Genomic DNA, 16,535 nt, shown 5'->3' on the forward strand with positions numbered 1-16,535 from the left:
TAAAGTGTTTGTCAGACTCCATCTCCCTCTCCTCCTTCAGGATCTCCTGCACTGGGCCCACAGGCCTGCCCTCTAATCACTTCTTTTATGGTTCTGAGAGGAAAGAGAGCTGCTTCAGTCACTAGGATGTAAGCCAGGCTTGGGGGGTATTTGCATAACCAGAGTGACTCATCAGAGGAAGGTGGGCAGCTCTAAGGTGGGATTTAGAGTCAGTGGAGGAGAGAATGGCTCACCTTTCAAATCACCCCACAGAGGCTACTGTCCTTGTACTTACATGAGGCATCCAGCAGCCTGAGGCATTTACAACCTCCTTTCATAGGAGACATTTAAAATTTCTCCAAGTTTAAAAGTATGGCTACCTATTCCTACAGGCCACCTATCCCCACCTGTCAGACACCTGTCTGGGGTTGTGCTGGTCTTGTCTCCATGACCTCCTCAGGCTTCCCTGAGGAAACATCCTTCCCCTGAGAACCATCCCATCCTAAAGTCTTCCAGCAAGGGAAATTTGGGGATTTTTAAATAAGAAAAGATGCCTTATGTGTTCCAGCGCTCTCATTCATAATGCCTTTTCTACTTCTGCCCAGGGAGAGCAAGGGTTTCTGGATTTACCTTGACTGCAGATAGAAGGATGTTCCCTGAGGAATAGCAGAGGTCTTCGCTCATCTGCTGGAAGGTACCCGCTGCTGCCATAGACACTGTGGTCCTTGAGAAATCTCCCAGAGGGCTTGTCCATCGCATACCTGCAATGAGCCAGGCCTTGGGCTGGGCCTCGGCTTCACCCTGGTGAACAAAACTCCATCCCCAGCCTCAAGCGCTCATACCCAGCTTAAAGATGAGTGAAGAACGCTGGGTCTCCCTCACTTCAGAAGAATTTGACCAACTCCAGAAATATTCAGAATGTGAGTAAATGGATTGAGCCATCTGGGGTGGGACTTCCTCTGGATTGGGGAGAACATTTCTGGAGAGCAGAGCAGAAAGCCACAGAGAATGAAGTCAAACCTGACAGCTTATATTTTCTTATAAGCATACAATTAGTGTCTTAAAAATAAATAAAACAATTATCTTTACACTCTGTAAATGATATGTGCTCAGCATAGAAATTTAGAATATGCAGGAGAAAAAAAAAAGACTAGGTTTAAAAAAATCACAGCTAAAATCGATGACCATTTTGGACATACTCCTTCTGTGTTCATTGCTCTACATGGTGAGTTCCTGAATATATCTTTATTTCAGCCTGCATTTTCCACCTAAAATAATACAGTTAAGTATTTCCTCAGATCATTGAAACCTCTTCATAACATAATTTTGAAGGGCTGTAGGCTGTATGGTTACAATGTTAATCATGTGCTCTAATATACTTGTGTTTGGACTCAATTTTTTTCCCCCAATAAGATACAGGATTCTGATGCATGTCCTTTTCTTGACTTTGTTCTGGAAAAGCCTGGACTTTCCAGTGGGGCTCTTGGTTGCAGTAGTTGCACCCAGGAACAATTCCTGTGCAGCAAAACACAGTGGTGGCTACACCCACATTCACACTCAGCACACAGCTGTGCCCCACACCCCCCAGGCCTCTGCCAATCCTGACTAGTGACAGGAATCTCCCCAGACTGTGGCAGAACTCCAGCTGACCATTGCACTCTGCACATGTGGTGACCATTATGATTATCACCCTTGATATCGTGTGGCACCCATGTTCCACTCATAGTCTTACAGAGCTTTTACCTGCACTGCAGGCCCCACCCCTTTGTACTAATCACCTCTCCTTCACGTTCTTTATCCTGATGCTTTTGTGAATCACTAGGCCTGTAGCATGTTGACCTGCCCTACAGATCTTACCCTGGTCATCTTACAAATGCCCCTTTGTCAGCCTTCCCCTCTCCCCCAGGATAGACAGCCCTGTCCACAGCACTAGTCTGGGAGTCAGGAGGTCAGGCTCAGTGCCAGCGCTGGCTCTTGCTGTCTCAGCATCCTGTTGTGCAAAATGAGAGGGTTGGACTAGATGGTCTTCCTGTGGTTCCCCCACCTATACCTAACACCCCATATGCTCCCAAGGTCAATAGAAGTTCTCTCTCCCGGTACCCTGGAGCCCATGGCCTCTTGTCTGACCTCAATGGGTTTAGAGAAACTATGTAATGTAGTGACAAGGAGCAAGGCATTGCCCTCCAGGGTAAACTCCGTTCAATTCAGTCTGCTCTGTACCGGGCTCTGTACCAGGCCCTGAACCAGGCCCAGGCAGCAAAGTGCCAGGCCCTGTCAGGATGAATAAGAAGCACAAAGGGAAGGCTTGTCCTTGAGGAATGAAACTAAAGGAAGCCAGCAAACATACCTGTGAATCTGTGGGAAATGGCAACATTAGGATGCAGGGCTGGTGGGGTGGTTTGGGAATGTTGATTTTAAGATGACGATGACACGTCTACTTCTGCATTTGTATGTGCCAGGCTCCAGGGAGCCAGCAATGAATGAGACACAATCCTGCTGTAAAGAGCTCCCAGCCCAGTGGGAGAAGACAGACAGGACTTAAACAATGATGTTCAGTATGACAGGTACCAGTGAGTGGGGAGCACAAAGGAGGAGACCTAGTTGAGCCTGAGGGGGAGGCTTTCAGACTCCAGAAACACTACTAGGAGGGAGGATGGGGAGGACATTCCAGGCAGAGGACGTGGCTTGGGCAAGACAGGGAGTAAGACAATCATCAAGGTAGCTTTCACGAACTGCAAAAAAAAAAAAAAAAAAAGCTGCAAGCAATTGCCAGGCTGGGAACTTTGAGTTCATGTTGGTGGGTGGTGTGGGGGAAGTTGGGCAAGAAGTGGAAAAGTAAATAGGACCCCATCCTGGGGGTTGCAGCTTTTTAAGTGGGACATCCTGTGGGCCCCAGGAAGGTCAGTGGTGGGCTTTGGTGGAAATGAGGGTTAGGCTATAGCTCTGACTTGGGAATCCTTGTGTAGAGACAGCAGGAAAGAAAAAAATAGGAGGGAAGGCCCTTCAGAGAGTAAGAATGTGAGGAGAGAAATGAGAGGATGGATATTGGGACATAGTGCATGCCTACCACTGGGGGTCAAAAAAGGAAAAAGAGTTCGTAGGAGACACACAGAGAAAACCCAGCAAGACAAACTAGTGAACGAACAGTACTGGTTGAGGCAGCTAAGGGACAAAGGGGGTCCAAAGGTGACAAAGCCATCCAAGAGGCAGGGGGTGCAAAGAGATCAGAGTATCTGGTAGGAAATGGCTCCTTTGTGGTTCTGGTCTTTCAACCATCAAGCTTTGTCTTTCTCAGACCCTTCCTTATTTTGTCCTAGAACTGGGTGAGGTGCTCTGGCACCATTGTTCTAACAGGAGATGGGAAAAAAGATTTAGTTCTTGGAAAATGATTAATCCTCAGAGGGATCCCTGAAAAAGGCACTTGTACCAATTTTAGACACATTCTGGTATTCAGTCAGATTGCATTGCCATAGCAACAGCTCTTCCATAACCACTTACACAGGAGCTTTACAATAGCAGAGTAACTGAAGTGGACAGCCTGAGAATTGGTAACTTTTCCCAGCGGGGTTTCCAGGTGGGAGAGCCCAAGAATTTGAAGGCAAGATGCCTTGGTGTGTTCTGTTTATGTAGCATAAACCCTGTACCTTCTTTAGTGGCCTTTTATCGCAGGAGAAGCCATGTTAAAACTGCCCTTGGAAACATATGTATTTATTTTATACTAGAGGCCCGGTGCACAAAATTCGTGCACAGGGTGTGTGTGTCCCTCAGCCCAGCCTGCACCCTCTCCAATCTGGGACCCCTCAAGGGATGTTCAACTGCCCAGTGGGATCGGGCCTAAACGGACAATTGGACATTCCTCTCACAATCCAGGACTGCTGGCTCCCAACCGCTCGCCTGTCTGCCTGCCTGATTGCCCCTAACTGCTTCAGCCTGCCAGCCTGATCACCCCCTAACCACTCCCCTGACAGCCTGATCGATGCCTAACTGCTCCCCTGCAGGGCTGGTTGTCCCCAACTGCCCTCCCCTGCTGGCCTGATTGCCCACAACTGCCCTCCCATCTTTGACCACATGGGGGTGGCCATCTTGTGTGTTGGAGTGATGGTCAATTTGCATATTACCTCTTTATTATATAGGCTGTTTAATTACATATGTATACACATATATATGTATACCCATACATATAGTTGGCAGGAAGCTTAATGTGAATCAGTAGTGTAAAATAGTTGTCAAAAAAGATAATGTGATACTAAGACATTTTTTTGTTACAAAATAAAAACAAGTGCAAAATTTGAAAAACCAGAAGGTGAAATTAAAAGGTACTCATAATCCCATCTCCCAGTGGTTATTATATTATATTAAAGATGCCCAGCTGGCATGGCTCAGTGGTTGAGTGTCAACCTATGACCAGGAGGTCACGGTTCAATTCCTGATCAGGGCACATGTCTGGGCTGCAGGCTCCATCCCAGTGTATAGGCCTGCAGGAGGCAACCGCTCAATGATACTCTCTCATCATTGATGTTTCTTTCTCTCCCTCTCCCTTCCTCTCTAAAATCAATAAAAATATATTTTTGAAAAGTATATACAGGGTGTCTCAAAAAATGTATACACACTTTAACAGCTGATAGCTCAATTTTGAAAATGAAATGTATTTTAATAAACACTGCCTTTATAATTATTCAAAGTGTGATATATACATTTTTGGGGGGCATCCTATATGTTAGGCCAGTGGTCGTCAAACCATGGCTCGCGAGCCACATGCGGTTCTTTGGCCCCTTGAGTGTGGCTCTTCCACAAAATACCACGTGCAGGTGCACACGTACAGTGCAAAGTTGACTTAAAACTTTAAGTAAAGTTTATTAAGTTAATTTTAGGGAATGTTGTGGAGTGAAAGATGTAGTGTTGAGGATTGAGAAAGGTATGTTGAGATGGTTTGGACATATAGAGAAGATAAATGAAAGGAGATAGGTGAAACAAGTATACAAGACAAGTGTGGATGGGAGAGTTGGAAGGGGTCGACCTCAGCGAACGTACCTCAATCAGATTGAGGACATTTTTAGCAAAGGCCAGCTTAGGAGTACCCTAATTAAGTTAATAACAATGTACCTACCTATATAGTTTAAGTTTAAAAAATTTGGCTCTCAAAAGAAATTTCAGTCGTTGTACTGTTGATATTTGACTCTGTTGACAAATGAGTTTGCCGACCACTGTGTTAGGCTATTTGTATGCCGTTTTCTTCACCCTAACAATATGTTTAAAGTATCTATTGATGCATCAAAACAACTTCAAAACTTGGTGGGTTAAAGCAACTGTTTTGTTTTTCCCCATGATTCTGTGACTCAGGAGTCTGCACAGGACACAGCAGGGATGACTAGTTCCTGCTCTACATTGTTTGGGGCTTTGGGTGGGATGCCTCATATGATCCAGCATGGCTGATTCCTCACATCCTGGTGCCTCGGTGATCCTCCAAGGGGCTTCTTTCTGTAAGCACTTTTTTATCTCCCAGGACCTCTCTGTGTTGGCCTCTCTTCCCAGCAGGGGACCCTGGACTTTTTACATGTGGCTTGGGCTCCAAGAGCATAAAAGCAGCAGCTGCCAGGCCTTTTTGACACCTGGGCTCAGAGGGACCTGGGTGGAAATGAGGGTTAAGCTATAGCTCTGACTTGGGAATACTTGTGTAGGGACAGGAGGAAAGAAAAAAATAGAAATGAAGGCCCTTCAGAGAGCAAGAATGTGAGGAGAGAAAGGAACTCTCTCCACATTCCATTGGTCAAAGCAGTCCCAGGCCTGGCCCAGATTCAATGCCATAAAGGAATGGACTCCACATCCCCTGAGAGAGTGACTCACACAGGGAGGGGAAGATTGATGACAGCCATCTTCGGAGACCAGCTAGCACCCAATATAATGCATCATGTGTTCTTGTATCATGCAGCACTTTTCAAAAGCTTGGTTTTTAGTGGTTGCAGAGATTTCTTTTGAATATACATATACATTATTTTATTTAACCAAACCACTGATCGTGATCTTAGAATCCTATATAATAAAAGGTTAATATACAATTTGTCCCCTCGACCGGGAGTTCAACCTGGAGTTCGACCAGGGGGCAGGACCAGCCCGACAACTACCTGAGGCCCCTCCCCGCTGGCTGTCCAGCCGATCAGACTCCACCCATGCACGAATTCATGAACCGGGCCTCTAGTGTATTAATAGACTCATAGTGTCTAGTAAAGCGAACTGATATCCACATTCTCGCCTGCCCTGATCAGACCTCTCAAGAGAACTGAATTTATTTCTGGGCATCAGGGTTTACCATGAATATGGACAAACTGGAACTTGTTTGAGAAGTGCCACCAGAATGGTGAGGGGCATCCCAGCCTGAAGTGGCTGAAAATACTATGCATATGTACTGGAGGAGGTCAGACTCAAGGAAAAGTGTATTAAAATAGCTACAGTACTATTGCAGGGAGGGGGTGTTAAGCTAATTTGAAATGCCTTCAAGAAGTAGCCCTAGGACTAATGAGATGAAACCATTGAAAGAAAGACTTTAAAGTAAGGAATACATTGATTCCCAGTGGTCAAACCTGCCCAAGAGGAAACACAATTGACTTAAAAGCAAGTGAGTTTCCTTTCCCTAGAACTGTCTGGGCAGAGTTGGCTGAGACAGACACTACAGAGGAGATTAGAGCATTAGATGCCTGGTTGTTTAAATGACCTTCAATAGCCCTTACAATATGTAGTTTCTATGCTTAAACAGGTTGCTTTTCAACCTCAGGGGACATGAGCATGTGGGGATTCCTCCTACTGAACCTCCCCTAACAGCTTCAGAAATATAATTGGCTTATTGTCCTTCTAATCCTGATATTTGGGTGGAGGGGAGTTTTCATCCATTTTTTTCAATTATTTTTTCAAAAACAGAAACTACCAGCTTATTCAAAAAAGAAAAAAAAATGATAGAGTATCAATTTTGAGTTTTAATTCTCTAAGAAATTAAAGCAAACATTTCTTACATCAGCTATCGGTTGCTTGATTTTGTAGACCTTTTAAAGCTTGGAGACATCTTAGCCATCATTAAATCCAACTCCTATCCATTATACAAATGAGAACACTAAGTCCAGAAGACCCCAGTAACTTGCCCAAGGTCACCTAGAAGGTCAGTGTCAGAATAAGAATTAGAACCAAAGTTCTCAATCCCAGGTCAGATGCAATTTGCTTCAATTTAGTTCTAACAAATTAAACAGAAATGTATCCATTGGAGCCTAACCTCAACCATACATTGGTTAATATAGATACCAATTCAATTACAATAGAGCAAATTTTTAAAATACATTTAAAGAGAATGAATCAGTACATTGTGCTATTCAGAAATATATTTCATTCAAATCATATCAAAGCAAGGCAAAGGTTCTGACTTTTAGATGTATGTAATTCACAGCTCAAAATTCAAACCTGTCAGTGTGAACATGGGAGCCAGAGAAAATGTTTAGGACTGACTTGTAGAACAATGTGAGGCTCTAGGTGAGCTTCTCTGAAACCTTGCTATTTAATTGGCCATGTCCACTTGCTTCCATCTTGGAAAGGGTAACCACTGTCATTCTCACCCACATCCTTTTCACACAACTGGCTCTCTTTATTAGTGATGACTCGGACTCTGCCCACAAGCAGTCACAGAATCTATGGATAGGGGAGACTTCTATGGAACAATGGCTGTAAAATGTGAATGTGCATGTGATCTCCTGGAAATCTTGTTAAAATGCAGATTCTGAGTCAGCAGGTCTGGGGTAGTTCTGAGATTCTGCATTTCTTTTCTTTTTCTTTCTTCATTGATTTCAGATAGGAAGGGACGGGGAGAAAGAGATAGAAACATCAATGATGAGAGAGAATCATTGATCGGCTGCCTCCTGCACACACCCCCCCCCCCCACTGATGATCGAGTCCACAACCCAGACATATGCCCTGACTGGGAATCCAACCGTAACCTCCTGGTTCATAGGTCAGCGCTCAACCACTGAGCAGCACTGGCCAGGCAGATTCTGCATTTCTAACAAGCTTCCAGGCCATGCTAATGCTGGTGACCCAGGGACCACAATTTTAGTTGCAAGAAAGTATAAGTTGTCTGATCCATTCCTCCACATTCACCTGAAATATGACTGATAAGGCCACATTATTTGGAGAAAAGGGGAAATTTTGCTAGCAATACAAATTTTACTTACACAAATAAGTCATAACAGTCATTCAGATCATTTATGATTGAATCAGAAAATCTTAGTATTCTAAAGAGGGTTTTCTTATTTCAGCCAAAATTCCCTCTGCTCCAATGTAAAGTCTTTGTCTTTTATTCTATATACTAGAGGCCTGTTGCACAAAATTCATGCAAGACTAGGCCTTCCTTCCCCCTGCTGCCAGCACCAGCTTCCCTTTGGCACCTGGGACCTAGGGTTCCCTCTGGCCACTGGCAGGCACCCAGAACCCAGGCTTCCCTCAGAGCCCCAGCTTTGTCTGGAAGGACATTCGGTCTAATTAGCATATTACGCTTTTATTATTATAGATAATACTGTGGCAGAACCATCACTTTGACAGGTTTCCCCCAGTTGTTAGCTTGGTGGGTCTCAATGGTCCTCAGTCTTCAACTGCAGTGGGAGGCTTTGAACACTTCCAATATCCTTCCCACATCCCGCATAACCCTGCGCCTTTGGACTGTTTAATCATGATCTGTAGGCATCGGACCCAGGCAATAGTGATATCTAAAGTTCCTCACATGATTCTAACATGCAGCCAAGGTTGACAACCACTGGTCTACCTTTTCTCCCTATGCCCCTGGGAACATAGGACAAGCCCAATCCCTTTTTCAGCCCTCATTTATTTCACAAATCTTCATGGAGCATAAATGTTATGCAAGGCAATGGGCTACATGCTGGGGATAAGCAGTGAACGGGAAAAGAAGTATAACTGGGAGGTGTCCATGCTTATGAAGCTGAACCTTCTTACACATGCTCCCACATTCTGCTCTGGCCCCTTCATCCTGGATAGAAAGGTGGGTCTGTGGATGCAATGCTCTTGGCCCTGGTGTCTCTGTCTTTCCAGGACTCTTGGAAAAGCTCATTCTTGCTTTTGTGCATCTCACTGTGTTCTTGACTACCTGGAGTACTTAGAAAACTTATACATCTCAGCCTTCACCAGAAGAAGGAAAATCTAATTGCTTGTTTTTTCTCATGTACCAACTTTTTTTCCCTTTGCTCCTGTGTCTTTCCCTCCATGGGTGGAGAGTCATTTATGGTCTTCTCAAACTGTAGACTATGTTCCTCTAGCCTCCTCATCACGTTTGCTTATTTGTTTTATTGATGATTTTTCTGTGTGGTGACAGGCAAGCCTTACTAGTCAGCCACAGATATACAGGAGTGTTGCTTAAGACCTCAACAAAAGTGAGGTCCATGGACCTACATTGAAGTCATCTAGGATCTTATTTGAAATGCAGAATCTCAGGCCTGGACTCAGACCTACTGAATCAGAATCTGCATTAAACCCGATCCCCAGGCAGTTCATGTGCATGTTACAGTTTGAGTCGCTCTTAGAGAATTTTGAGGAGAGTTACCATGTACCTTAGAATCTCATTCTCATCTGTGGGTTTTCAGATTCACTTTTGAAAATGTTGATTTATAGTTATTTCAAAGTTTAGTGGTCTGATAAGGCTCAGATGCTCAATGTTCTTAATTGGAAGATGGTCCATAAGCTTTGGGTTCTGGTGTAGGTAGGACATAAACTATACACACTGAAGTTCCTGGTTGCCTGCTTGTTCAGATGGAGGGCATCCCTGTCCGATGCGACTGTGGCAGCAAAGGTGCCTGTGAGAAGGGCCATATTTTCTCCTTAGAAGGGCTTTGAATTTGCTCAAACACTAGGAACAAGTGCTTGGTTAAGGTCCCAGAATTCTTGGCACATAAAGCATAAAGAGGCAATTTTGGATTGGAACTTCCTTGGGTATTTGTTACCACCAGTGACCTTAATCACGGAGAAGAGTCTTTAAACTCCTGATTTGGGGTAAAACTGCATGTTGATGGTCCTGCAAGTTTGGGCTAATGCAAAACGTGTCCCTACCTTGCAAAGTATTTGAATAAGTTGACCTTTTGGGTGGGGTTCTTCAGTGTTGTCCATTTAAAAAACAGGGAATATCTGCCAACCATGGTGATTTTAGATTTATTAGAGTGATTCCTTGCTTTCCTTTTGCAGGAATTATCCAGTATGTTCAGCTACTTAAGGTAATCTTTATATCTCACAATAAAACCCCATCGTTGCACAGCGGTTCTCAACCTTGACTGTACATTGGAACCCGAAGTGTGCTTTCAAATATACCAATTCCTGGGTCCCCCAAGAGATGTTGACTTCATTGGTCTGGGTGAGACCTCGGTTTCAATGTGTTACAGAATTTTTTGATTCTAAGGTGCAGCCAGGTTTGAGAGCCACTGTCACAGCGGTAGGGCCTTACTTTCTGATTTACCAGAGTTATGTATCCAATGAATCCAGTACCTGTGTCACATTATTAGATATGTTCTAAATCACAGTCACCCACTCACTAGCTGTGCACCCTTGAAAGGATCATTTAAAGTCCACAAGCCTCAGTTTCTTCTTCTCTAAAATAGGGGTCGTTATTACCTTAGAGGGTCATTGTGGAGATTTAAATAAAATATACAAGGTGACCAGGGCAATGTCTAGTACTCAAAAAAATAGGAATTGTTGCAAAGGATGGTGGGCATGGCCCTACTTTGCACATTTAGAAGTGGAGCTTGATCACCTTTGAGTCTGGTGGTGGTGCTATCATGCAGGCTTTGAATGGGAGTTCCAACTGAGCTTGTGCTACTGGCCCACAGGTGGCGCCTGAGTAAGATAGGAGTGCTCTGAAGAAGCCCCTCATTGTTTCTAACTGTGGTAAGATGAAACAGAATGGAGCAGTACGGCACTTACTCCTCAGGAGAGAGAAACCCAGTCCAGAAATCTGTTGAGAAGAAAACTGTGATAAAGTATCAAAGGACATCTAAGAGAAAGTATTTGAGAATTAGATTGTTTCTCTTTTTTAAAATTTTTATTTATTGATTTGAGAGAGAGAGAGAGAGAGAGAGAGAGAGAGAGAGAGAGAGATTTGTTGTTCCACTCATATATGCATTCATTGGTTGATTCTTGTATGTGTCCTGTCCAGGGATCGAACCCACAACCTTGGCATATTGGGAGATACCCCACCAGTGCAATTGTTTCTCCTTTTTAAAGGGAAAGGCATTGCTGCTATAAACTCATAAAACAAGACAAAGTAAATGTGGGATGAGGGAGAACTTTCGGGGAAATTAAGGAGCCAGCAATATCTTGCATTATTTTGCTATTTATATTTTTTGCTAGTAATTATAAATTACTATTTATTTTGCTAGTAATTAGAAAATTAAAAATAATACTTCTTTATCCCTTTTAAAACCTGCGTACTTGAATATGAACATATGATGAATATATATTTGTGTAATGTGTATATATGTATAACATATATATATATATATATATGTGTGAGACATGTGTATATATAGTTTATATATTAGTATATATATACATATAAATATATCTACATATAGATATGTATTTCATCCATTTAAATATAAATCAGAATTAGATCAATAGCACTTAGAACCAAAGGATTTCTGCTAGGATGAATTATGGAATCTACAAAATGTGACAATAATCAAGAGTATAAATTCAAGTAAAATTACTCTCTTGTCCTCAATCAAAATACTGGCTCTATACTACTCTCACACCAAGAGGACTCATGCTCTGAAATTTACTTTTATTAATTTGGCCACTCTGGCTGAGCTGAAAATCTGCCATTAAAATAGAGTCTAAAATATAGGGGTTTTAAAAAATAATTAAGCTTCTCATAAAATAATTTGAATATAATTTATGTATGGTGTTAACTGAGCTCTGGCCTAATTCTAAACTCTCTTTCATTTGGTTGCCAGAGTGTCCTTTAGGAAACAGAGACCCAGTTATATTATTCCACTACTCAAAAAAATTTTAACAGTTTTAAATCAATGTTCTTAACTTGGCACTCAAATCTGGCCCCCACAAATCTGTTCTGAAACTACTCTCTAGTTTTAACTTTTCCTAAATGTTCTGTGATGCCCAACTCCACATTTTTATACCCTGTCCCTTCTGTAAATACCTTTTCCACCTTATGTCCACCTTTCAAAACGTATGCATCTTTACACCCCAGCTCAAATGATACCTTCTTCAAAGGGTATCCCCAGTCTTCATTCCAAACACCACTCTCATCCTACTTTGACTTCCTCCCCACTCATCTTACTTCTTCTACTACATGCTTTCTAGAGCTTAATATTATTGCTAAAGCATCAATTACACTTTTCCTTGTGTTAGCAAATGTTTGGGAAGCAATATTTACTTTTGAGCCAGACTAGACCGGAGTTAAAACCCTGATTCTTAGACAAGTGACTTAATTTTTCTGAATTTCAGCTTCTTCATGGGTAAATTGAGAAAATATTACCAAATTTGTATGGATTGGTAGGGGATAGTATATGATAATATGCAGTAAAGGTCTCCAATAAAGGAAAGCTATTATTACCACAGTGGTTCAGATCATCTCCCTGACTAATTCATCAACAGTACCTTACAGCATCTTATTCTCCAAAGTGTTTTCTGAATTGAATGGAAGCAGTCCAAACCAATGGCATCTGTTGCCTGGATCTCACTGAGCTATTAGTTTTTCAACATCTGTTTTGACTTTCAGAAAGAATGTCCATTTTTAGGCATCAGCAGCATTTTCCTGTGGCATTTCAATATGTCTCAATCTTGAAATGATTATAACTTGTGCTTGATTGAATCCAAATCAGCAATGCCATGGAGAACATCCCAGCCCACGAGCATGTCTACTTTACGTAGGCCCAAGAGAGCATAGACCTCTGTACAAAGAGCCTGAACACCAAGGAACATTGTGTCAGCTTCTAATGACATTACCCTTTGCTCAGATGTCTGATAGTGGCAGTAGTGGAGCTTAAAAAGCTCTTAATTATCCAGAATACTGCAAAACAGGGAGAGCACAGCAAACCTGATTTTCTTCAATATCTAGAGTGTTGGTAACTATACCGGATGCACTCAGAATGTATTTATAATAACAATTATAGACTCTATTTTCTTGACTTCTAATTTCTTTGTGAACCTTTCCATCAAAAGAATCCACCATTTTCTCCAGTAGATTCTGCTTTATTTCCTATGGAAAGCAGAATTTTCTAAACCACTATTTTTCATGAATCTTGAGTCCCCGTTTCAGCACCAAGGACAGAGTATCACATGGCTTAATGCCCACCCATCCTATTTAATTAACAAAAATTTAAATGTTTTAAAATTTTTGTTCAAATGTTTTTGGTATGATATACAAAGACTCACTAGCCCATCGAAGCTCTCAGTGTAGAACTAAGGCAGGATATGGGCAAGATAAACAAGCTAATAATGATTATAACACTATATGACAAATGCTATTACAGAGTTATGTACAAGTCACATGAGAACCAGGGAAGGGAATGATTAATTGATTGGTAAAGAAATGCTTTACAAAGGGGCTGATATTTGAGCTGAGTGGTGAGAATTAAGTGAACTTTGCAATACAGAGAAGAAATACCATGAAGCATACACAGTTTATTCGGGGATTTCTGGAAATTTGGTTTGATGTGGCTGAAACATGGCAAGCTAAGGTTAGAATTAAGAAATAGACTAGGTTACCACATACTTATATATTAAGATAAGGGGATTATGCTTTATCCTAGAAAAACTGAGAGCCACTGAAATCAGGGGCATAGCCTGATTCGACTTGTGTTTTAGTTTTAGTAAGCTAGTTCATACAGCAGGAGAGAGAGTATACTGGGGGGGGAAAAAGAGAAGAAATGAGAGGGCAGAAGGGTAGGGTGACATTTATCCGTATGGTCCTGTGAATGAGGGACTGCTCCATCATAACCAAGATTAGACAGGGAGAATTTACTTGGCTTATCTCCCACCAGCTGTTCACCAGTGTTTCACATGTGGACTCTGTTTCTCCAGATTCTTCCAAGAAGATAAAGGATGTCTTGGCCGAATTTAATGAGAGTGGAAGCCTCAAACAATTTGACTCACATGAGGTAAGAAAATTTTCATTTCAAGCCTTTAAAAACTCCATAATTCAGCCTTTCTACAATTTTTTCTCCTCTTGGAAGTTTAGCTCACATTGAAGAACTTGTTACTCAACATATATTTTCCGGTCTCAAGTGAGTTATTGGTGCTACCTGGAATTATACATTTCCCAAGTCCATTCACCCTCTCACTGTCCTATAAACCACATCATACCTTCTCTCTTTGCAAATCTCTTATTCCTCCTCATTTTCAGTTAACCACTGTGTTTTCTGCTTCATGAAAAAATGGAAACAACCCTAACTGGATAGGATAGAGCATCGGCCTATGGACTAAAGGGTCCTGGGTTCAATTCTGGTCAAGGGCACATACCCAGGTTGCAGGCTCAATCCCCAGTAGGGCATGCAGGAGGCAGCCGATCAATGATTCTCTCTCATCATTGATGTTTCTATCTTTCTCTCCCTCTTCCTTTCTCTCTGAAATCAATATATATATATTAAAAAATGGAAATAGTCAGAAGAGATCTTCCATAAGATCTCTACTCACCTACATACATTTTCTCCTGTAACAAGGTAATGAAATCTCCATGCTGTTAATTCTAGCCTCTCTACTGTGCACTCAGTCCTATCCTCTTTTGATCTATTGACAGGCATTGCTTCAGCAACTCTATCTATCTATCTATCTATCTATCTATCTATCTATCTTCTATCTATCTATCTTCTATCTATTTTGACCTCTATTTCCTTCACTTCAGTCTTCTATATATTTTATTTTTCTCATAAATATATTTCTCCTATATTAAAAATGTTCTTCAGATTCCACTTCTCCCTCTAGCTACTATCTCATTTCCTTCCTGTCCTTTATAGGAAATCATTTACTGTGCAAAAGATTTGTCTGTACTCATTGCCTTCAATTTCTCTTCGTCCCACATTCTTGAAAGCTTTGCAATTAGCATGTAGCCCCTACTCCCCCTCTGAAACCACTAACCTACAAAGGCAAGGATCTCCATGTGGCTAAACTCAATCACTACTTTACTCAACAGAATTGGTTGAGTAAAGGATATTTGGACATGGTTGGCCAAATTCTCTTCCACTTTCTTCACTTGGTTTTCAGGATACCAGTCTCCTAGTTTCACTCCTGGTTTAAAAATCAAATAAGTATCTCATAATTAACATGCACTAAACTAAGCTCTTTGATCTTCTCCTGTACAACCTGTTTTTCCCACAGTCTTTTCATTTCAGTAAATGGCAATTCCATTTTTCAAGTTATTCAGCCTAAAACTATGGAGTCATCATTGACTTTTCTCTTTTTCTCACATCCCACATCCAATTCGCCAGCAAACCCTGTCACTTCTACGTTTAAAATATACCCCAAATCTAGCCACATCTCACCACTAGCAGTGCTCCCACCCTGGCCTGAGTCATCACCATATTCTGCCCTGATTATTGCAGTAGTCTCCTAACTGGGCTCCCTGTTTCTGCTCTTGACTTTTAAAGTCTATTCTTCACACACATCCTGAGCAATCTGCTAAAACTTAAGTCAGATAATGTCACTGCTCTGCTCAATAATCTCTCATGGTCCCCCCCCCAACCTCTACTCAGAATAAAAGTCAAGGTCACTACAATCTGCAGCTCCCCCTTCGCTATGTCCCCATCTCTTGCTACTCTCCTCTCCTCATTCCTTTCCAGCCATATTAGCCTCCTTGATGCTGTCAAATAAGCCAAGGCCGCCCTAACCTCAGCACCTTTGCACTTGCTTTTGCCTCTTCCTAGAATGTTCCTCCCCCAGATAAACACATTGTTCATTTTCTCACCTCAAGTGTTGGCTCAAGTCATCTTCTTTGTGAATATCACCTTCTCTATCCCACTGCTCTGCCTCATTTTCTTCCTTAGTACTTCTCACCATCTGGCCCACTATGTAACTCACTTATTTGTCTATCTCTGTATAGACACTTATTTGTTCACTGCTGTGTCTCGGGGGCCCAGAAGAGTATTCAGAACATAGCAGACACTCAGCAAATGTTTGTTGAATAAATGAATGAATGCAAGACCTCTCCCACTTTCAAATTCAACTCATCTAACATTTCTTGAACATCCAGGCACTGTGCTGGGTACTGCAGAACATATAAAGATGAGAAAGCACAGTTCCTCCCTTCTGGAACTTACTTCCTACTGACAGGGTCAAGTTTAAGAGCCATGACCCTGGACTCACATGGGGTTTATGTTAGACCCCTACCTCTGCTGCCAACCAGCAATGTGGCCTTGAATAGTATTTCACCTCTTTGAGCCTCAGTGTTTCATCTGTGACCTGAAGATAACAATGACAACAAAAAGGACCTTGAAGTTTGCAGATAGTAGATTAAATGAGATAATGTTTGCAAAGTGTCTAAAGTTTCGACAAGACACTTAAAAATGTCA

The 16,535-nt window shown here is 42.0% G+C and overlaps 1 protein-coding gene across 3 annotated transcripts in view; it reads left to right on the plus strand.

Moving 5' to 3' along the window:
- The first annotated feature begins 832 nt into the window (after positions 1-832).
- The window catches only part of DGKG (diacylglycerol kinase gamma), a 153,834-nt gene continuing 138,131 nt past the window's right edge, over positions 833-16,535 (plus strand). For all 3 annotated transcript variants that reach the window (XM_023750483.1, XM_023750484.1, XM_023750485.1), the window contains exons 1-2: positions 833-899; positions 14,053-14,129. In XM_023750483.1, the coding sequence (XP_023606251.1) occupies positions 833-899; positions 14,053-14,129 (144 nt within the window). The remainder of the gene's footprint in view (positions 900-14,052; positions 14,130-16,535) is intronic.

The sequence above is a fragment of the Myotis lucifugus genome, unplaced genomic scaffold (assembly GCF_000147115.1).
Source record: "Myotis lucifugus unplaced genomic scaffold, Myoluc2.0 scaffold_14, whole genome shotgun sequence".
NCBI lineage: Eukaryota > Metazoa > Chordata > Mammalia > Chiroptera > Vespertilionidae > Myotis > Myotis lucifugus.